The following is a 7,517-nucleotide window of genomic DNA, read 5'->3' as shown; positions in this document are numbered from 1 at the left end:
GAGTGTGTGTGTGTGTGTGTCTGCATAAGCAGGCACGTAGGTGCATATTTTGGGGGGGTAGGTGGATATTTTTCATCAGCGTCATTTCAGTTAATAGCTCAGGAAATTCCTGCCTTTGGGATCCTTCTCTCTACTGTAGGGCAGGGGTTGGGGGTCTGGCCTTGAATCTGGATTGTGTGAGGAAGAAATGAGAAATTGCAGAAATGCTTGCCAGGGAGTAAGCAATCAATAAAAGTAATTATTAGGTTGCTTGAGATGTTAAAAAAGGTGGACGGAGGTCAGAGGACCTGCTCCACTAGCGCCCGGGGCTCCTCTGTACCCTCCGGACCATCTCACGTTCTAGATTCAGCTGGACTCGCCCTCGCAATTGTTCGGGAAGGGAATTATTACTAATTCCAGAAGAGCTGACACATGCCTGGCAGGGTTCAGCGGGCAGCAACTTTGTATGCCCATTTTTCCTCAGAATTCTTATTAAAAAAAAAAACAACAAAATCCTGAAAAATCAAGTTAAAGCAATCACAGTTGATACAAAAAAACAAAAAACAAAAAACAAAAAACCCCAAAACACTAAACCTAGAAAGGAACTGCGTTTCATCACGTGTCCCGCGGATTGAGCCAGGCTGCGTGGAGCTGCAGCGCTCAGAAGCCCCGACCTGGACACCTTGGTAGACACTGCCCCCTAGTGGCCATGATAGCGCCAGCTGCTGAGGGCGCGGAAGGCGCGTCCCCGCGGGACCACTTAGCTTCTTGGAAAAATCCGAACAGATTTCTCTCTGCAACCCTCTCGTTCCGTGCCCTCTGCGGATGCCCTCTCTATTCCCGCTTTCCCTGTGCGCGTCCTCCACTTTCATTCAATATCTGGGGATCGTGTGGCCGGGTCAGGGACCGATTGCCCCGGGACAGGGGGTGTTGGGAGGGTGTTTATATCCACATGGGACTCACGTTTAGGATGAGTTCTAGTCTTGCCTATTTTGGTGTAGGGCGATTTTTTTTTCTTCTTTTGAGGGGGTGCACCAGAGGGCATGTGGGATCTTCGTTTCCCGACCAGGGATGGAACTGGTGTCCCCTGCATTGGAGGCACTACATTTTTTTTTTTTAATAAATAAATATTTATTTATTTTAATAAATATATTTATTTGGCTGTGCCAGGTCTTAGTGGTGGCATGTGGGATCTTGGTCTTTACTATGGCATGTGGAATCTTTTATCTGTGGCATGTAAACTTTTAGCTGTGGCATGTGGGGGTCTATCTAGTTCCCTAACCAAGGATGGAACCCAGGCCACTTGCATTGGGAACTCAGAGTTTTAGCCACTGAACCACCAGGGAAGTTCCTAGGGTGAATTTTTACAGCGACTGTCAACAGTTTCCAGCAGTTAATGCTGTGTGGCCTGTGCAAAGGCCCTGAGGTAGGAAGAGGCTTGGCAGCTTGGTTTTTAAAAAACAAAAAGAACTGCAGGCCAGCGGGGTAGACTGCAGAAAGGGAGTGAGCAGTGGGGAGGATGGGAGATGAGAACCAGTGATGGGTGCATTTTGCATTTGCAGTTGATGGGAAGAGTGTGGGGAAGCTTTGAAGAGCTTGACTTGATTGGAGTGGGGGAGAGGCTGTGGAAGGGGCTTTTCACACTGGTCCCCTCCATGCCCCTGCCTGATCGTCCTCCCGTTCCGCTTCTGCCTCTGGCTGCCTCCCCCATCTCCTCCAGTCCCACCTGTCTCTGCTCAGACCTTGAGCCAGGGGATTCCTGGGCTGGCCTGTCCACGCTACTCTTTTTTTTTTTTTTTTTTGATTTATTTGGCTGCATCAGGTCTTCGTTGCTCCACAGCTTTCGAGGTCTTAGTTCCCTGACCAGGGATGGACCCTGCATCCCCTGCTTTGCAAGGTAGATTCTTAACCACTGGACCACCAGGAAATCCTGTGTCCCCGCTACTCTTGCTTACGTCACTCCCTTTTTTTTCTTTTTTCCAAACAAATTTTACCTATGTATTTATTTTTGTCTGTGCTGGATCTTCGTTGATGCGAGGGTTTGCCTCTAGCTGTGGTTCTTGGATTTCTCACTGTGGTGGCTCCTCTTGTTACAGAGTGCAGGCTCCAGGGCACGCTCCCGGGCTCCAGAGCACGCATTCAATAGTTGGGGTGCGTGGGCTTAGTTACCTTGCAGTATGTGGGATCTTTCTGGATCAGGGGTTGAACCCGTGTCTCCTGCATTGACGGGCAGATTCTTTACCACTGAGCCACCAGGGGAGCCCCCTCCCTTTATTTCTTTTATGCTTTTAGCACAGGTTTACCTATCTGTCTGTCTGCTTCTTTGTTGATTTTCGGGAGGCTGGCGATCTTCCCCATCAGGTCACCGGCTCCCTGAGACCAGAGGCCGCCATTGTCTCCACTCTGCTCTACTTGGGTCTCAGTGTGGTTGTGCACTGAGCAACCGCTTCATGCATATTTGCTGGGTTATGAAATCTGCTCCCGGCTTCCTCAGAGCCCCGAGCGCCACCATGAATACATGGCAAGTGCCAGTAAATACCTGAGGATTGATTTCATGCAAGAAGGAAGGGGGTGGCCGATTTGCTTTTTGAGTGAAAGTTGGCTGGATGCGGACTCAAGGGATGGCGGGAGGTCGGGGCAAGGGCAAGTCAGAGAAGGGCTTTGGGGTCAAATAAGAGCACCATTGCCAGTGGGCAGCAGTCACTAGGTGCTGACCAGCCTGACCCCCTCCCACCCACTCTCCACTAGCCTTTTGGGGACAGAGAGTGACGTGAATGGACGGCTTGACCCATAAGCCTCTGCAGTTTCAGTCTGGAAATAGGATGTCCTCATCAGGCTGGCTGATAAAGGATGTAGAAAATGCACGAGAGGAGGGGTTCTGCTTGAAAAAATAGTTTGAGAATTATTTCATGCAGCAAATGTGAAGTAAGCGAAACACTTAACCTACCCTCTCTGGGGACGCCCCCCAGACTCTGTCTGTCCTCAAAGTCCCCCCCAAGGACCCTGGATCCCTAATCAAGGGATTGAACCTGCTCCTCCCTCCAGCCTTTGTTTTCGAAGTTTCTTACAGGAATCGGATCCTTCTATAGGTGGGAAGAGACCATCTGCGCTGGCTGTGATTTGCAGACTGTCACAGGGCCAGCCAGCCCCTCAGAGCACCGTACTGCTCTGTCAAAATGCTTCAAAGATCCACCATTTATCTTTGGGAGATGGAACTCTCTGGAAAACTCCATCTCTGTTTGCGGTTATGTCTGGGTAGCATAATCACTTTAAATATTTCTTTTTCAACCCAAGAGCGGGATCCCAAAGGGCTTGGAAGAAACAGAACGCTGAATTTCATTACTAAATGGATGGGGGTTGGAAGGTCAGCCTGAGGTCAGCTGCCACCATGTCTAACGTTCCCCCCGCCGACACCCCCACCACCCCCACCGTTCCCTGTAGGTCAGGTTTGAGCAAGGCCCTGGGAATGGTTCCAGGCTGGCTCTCTGCCCGGGGAAAGGAGTATGTGCTAGAAGCTGGTCTGGCCATCTGTGGACTGGAAGTGAGACAAGGCCTGGACTCTTGGGGATGCGTTTCCACGGCCACTGCCTTTCTTTTGGCTCTAATCTTACCCCAGAAGCGGCACACCTTTCATTCTAGCAGGTGAATAAAAAAGGCGGGGACACAGATGAGATGCTTGCTTGTACTTTATTGCAGGAGTCAGGCAGGGCTGGTGGGGATGGAGTGAAAGGAGCATCCGGGGAGTGGCAGGGGCCTCGGCAGGTGGAGATCTTCAGCTTCTGAATCCTAAGCACACTCTGGGCTTTGTATTATTTTCATCTAAAACAAACAAACAAAATCCCCAATACAATAGTGAATGAAAATGTCAAAGCCAGACCCAGAAACTTTAATATCATCTAAGAGCTTCAGTATTTGTGGGAGGAGCTAAGCTTGGATTATTTCTCAGAAGCTTCTCTAGTTTTAATTTTTTAATTACATTTTTTTTTGGCCACCCTGACTAGGGATTGAACCCATGCCCCTTGCAGTGGAAGCTTGGAGTCTTAACACTGGGCTGCCAGGAGGGTCCCTCAGGAGCTTCTTTAAAAAAGATAAGATGGCTGTGTCTGCTTCCCCAGGGACATTTGCACTGTGATTCTCCTTTCTGGATTAGAAAAGTGTCCCCAAAGTAGGGACTTCTCAGGTGACATAGTGGTAAAGAATCTGCCTGCCAATGCAGGAGACAAAAAGATGTGGGTTTGATCTGTGGGTTTGGAAGATCCCCTGGAGAAGGGATAGGCTACCCACTCCAGTATTCTTGGGGCTTCCCTGGTGGTTCGGATGGTAAAGAATCTGCCTTCAATGCGGGAGACCTGGGTTCGATCCCTGGGTTGGGAAGATCCCCTGGAGAAGGGCATGGCAACCCATTCTAGTATTCTTGCCTGGACAATCCCCATGGACAGAGGAGGCTAGTGGGCTACAGCCCATGGGGTCACAAAGAGTTGGACATGACTGAGTGACTAAGCACAGCAGAGCACCAGTATTCTTGCTTGGAAAATTGCATGGGCAGAGGAGCCTGGCAGGCTACAGTCCATGGAGTTGCAGAGTTGGACATGACTGATCAACTGAGCATGCACGCATGCCCCGAAGTGGATGACACTGCAGCCCAGGGATGCGGGCAGCAGTTGTGGAGGGAGCCGTGTACCATGAGCTCTAACATGCTGTCCTTGGCCTTCGGGGAGAGGGTGTCTATCAGCGTCTTCAGCTGACTTGTTGCCTCTTTCATGTCTTCGTCAGGGCTGAAAGGTTCCAGGGTAGCCTCATAGCTGGAAGGTGTTCCGGCGATGAGGTTTCCCAAGACATACAGAAGGCTGGGGCAGACCTCTGTGGATGCTGGAGAACAGAGAGGAGAGAGCCCCTGTATCCATGCCCGTGTCTAGACTGGCCAGCTCCCTGCCGGGGCCTGACCCAGATGCACACAGCTGGGCCTGTCCACAAGAGCTAGTGGCCCTCTTACCCCCAGCCTGGAGGGTGACGCTCCAAGCAATTGGCTCTTTGGCGCCAAGTGGATGCCTTCTGGGTTGTGGCCAGCTTTTTGTGGCTTGCCTGAGCCTTCCTTGCGCGTCCTGGGTTGCAACGGGCAAGGTGCTACCAGCTCTTAATCTTAGAGTTCCAGGCGGAGCTCTGAGAATAGAAGCTGCTGATCTGAGGTTTTTTTTTTTTTTTTGGTGTGGTGTGTGGGGGCTGGGGAGAAGCCACAAAGGATTTTGGCTCCCACCGGAAACATGCCTCTTACTGATGGTTAGTGATGGTCTGAGCCCACGTGACAAAGTCAGGCTCTGGCAGGAAGAGGCACTTGTACCCGCGAAGCGTGAGCCCCCGAGCCTGGCCCGGAAGGGACATCCGCTGTGGGTGCTGGGCCTGTAGGCTCATCCACCCGCAGACACACCTCTGCCCCTATTCCTAGTCCCACCCCCATGTTCCTTTCATCTGAGGGCGCCCCCTTTCATGCTCTCTTTTTAGGTCCCTGCCCCCAGGATCATGGGGCTTCCCAGGTAGCTTAGTGGTAAAGAATCTGCCTGCAATGCAGGAGATTGCAGGTTCGATCCTTGGGTCTGGAAGATCCCCTGGAGAAGGAAATGGCAACCCACTCTAGTATTCTTGCTTGGGAAATCCCCTGGACAGAGGAGCCTGAGGGCTACAGTCTATAGGATTGCAAAGAGTCAGATACGACTTAGCAACTAAACAACAACAATCCCGGGATCATGGGGAGAATCACCATGCCCAGCTCTCTGTTTGCCCTGTCTTCCCATTGAGTCTTAAATCCCTGTCCTTGACTTCGTCACCTTGTGTGCAAACTCCCTTTCCTGAACTCCGAGGTTCCACCCAAAGTGGGCACTCCAAGTCAGACCCTCTCCAGAATTTAGATCCCTGTTTTGCAACTTACTGTGTCATCAGGCAAGTTACTTTATCTTTCTGTAGCTCAGTTTTCTCATCTGAAAAATGGGGGATAATGTCCCCACTTCATAGAGTTGTTGTAAGAATGAAAGAGATAATATGTGAACGAGATTCAGCACAGGGATGGGCACAGATAAACCTTAGAGCTTATTACCGGTATTATATGTGCACACACACGGACATACAAACACATCCCAGACCCACCACCTACGTATTTCACCCTGTCTTGGTGGGCTGCACCTGGCGCTAAGATCTTCTAATTAACATACATTTCAGTCCAAATGATGTTACTTCCCCTTTAAAACAGGCATCTCTGCACCGTACTTGTTCCTGCTGCCTCTTGGTCTCTGTTTGCCAACTCCCCTGCCACTCCCCAAGGTCATAAAACTTCTCTCTATTTTTCTTAGGGAACTTTGAAAGTGAAGGAGTTGGAATGTGTTTACATTTTTTTGTTGTTGTTGTAGGAGTAGAAGAGACAGATAGGGAGTAAAAAGCAGCCAAGTAACCCAGTTCCCAAAAGATCAGGGGCTTCGAGGAAGATGGGATCCACATCCCCTGCCCCATCACTCTCCTCTTCATGACAGCTGCAACTCTTCAGAGACTCCTAATCCTTTTTGCAGAGGACAAAAAAATGTTTAGAAATCTCCATTCTGAGTTGGCAGTTTCCAAAGGGAAGAACCCTATCTAGAATATTCTTCTCTGCCCAGAATGGGAGACCTTGCCTGGGGTTGGGTTTCTTTGGAAGCCATGAGGCTCCTTCCAGCCCCTTTGGCTACCAGGGTGATGTGTTGACCTCAAACCTGGAGGTCTCTTGGCATCTCGGGGTCTGTCCAGTCCTGGGCTTTGGGGAGCTTGTTAGTTACTCCTGTTCTGCTGGTCACTGCGTCTAGGTGGGATCTTCTCCATCTCTGCACTTCTGAGGTTGTTGGATATGGAAGATGGGGTCTTTTACATGTTTCATCACAGCCTCAGGGCTCTGCCTAAATTCCTAAGATGGGCTTGTTTGCCAGACCCAGCTTCCTGGCTGGAAGTCAGTATTCCCAGGCTCTCCCAGCAGCCACACAGAGAACATGGACAGCTGCCCCCTCTCCTGGGCAGTGCTGGGAGAGTTGCTGAGGCTGGCTTGGGGTGGAGGACTCTGGATACTTACCAGGTCTGCAGAAGAGAGTCAGGGTGACCAGGACGATGGCGATGGTGAGCTTCATGGTGGGCAGGAGGCTGGTGGGGGAGGCTCTGGCCCTGTCTCTGGATCTGGTCTCATGGGTGATGTGCCCACTGGGATACCTTCTTATACTCTCTTGCAGTGGGGAGGGCAGGGCATGGGATCCACTTACGGGATCACATTGTTTACTTGGGCATCAGCTCGGTGGAAAAAGTAAATATTCTCGTTTCTCAACCCAGTTTCTGTCCCCAGTGAAACAGAGCTCACACAATGGGCCACCTGGGCGAGGGGAACCAGAGTCTAACGTGGAGGCAGTGAGAGTGCCTGAGTCATAGGTTTTGGACAGCTGGCCGCCTTTGCTTCTCCCTTCGGACCTGAGTGCTGGGCAGTGCAGATGGACAGACAGCAGAGCCCGCCTGATCCTATCGTCCCAGGAGAAACT

The 7,517-nt window shown here is 50.9% G+C and overlaps 1 protein-coding gene across 1 annotated transcript; it reads right to left on the bottom strand.

The window, feature by feature from the left end:
* Window positions 1-3,647: 3,647 nt before the first annotated feature.
* Window positions 3,648-7,232, bottom strand: SCGB1A1 (secretoglobin family 1A member 1). The gene is made up of 3 exons (XM_061406642.1): window positions 7,064-7,232; window positions 4,661-4,848; window positions 3,648-3,798 (listed from the first exon to the last, which is right to left on the bottom strand). The coding sequence occupies exons 1-3, from the start codon at window positions 7,116-7,118 to the stop codon at window positions 3,766-3,768; spliced, it is 276 nt and encodes a 91-aa protein (XP_061262626.1). The 5' UTR covers window positions 7,119-7,232; the 3' UTR covers window positions 3,648-3,765.
* Window positions 7,233-7,517: the final 285 nt, after the last annotated feature.

Source organism: Bos javanicus, chromosome 29, assembly GCF_032452875.1.
Source record: "Bos javanicus breed banteng chromosome 29, ARS-OSU_banteng_1.0, whole genome shotgun sequence".
In the NCBI taxonomy this organism is placed as follows: domain Eukaryota; kingdom Metazoa; phylum Chordata; class Mammalia; order Artiodactyla; family Bovidae; genus Bos; species Bos javanicus.
Note: the sequence above shows the minus strand (reverse complement) of the source record. Positions and strands in the feature narration are given on the sequence as shown.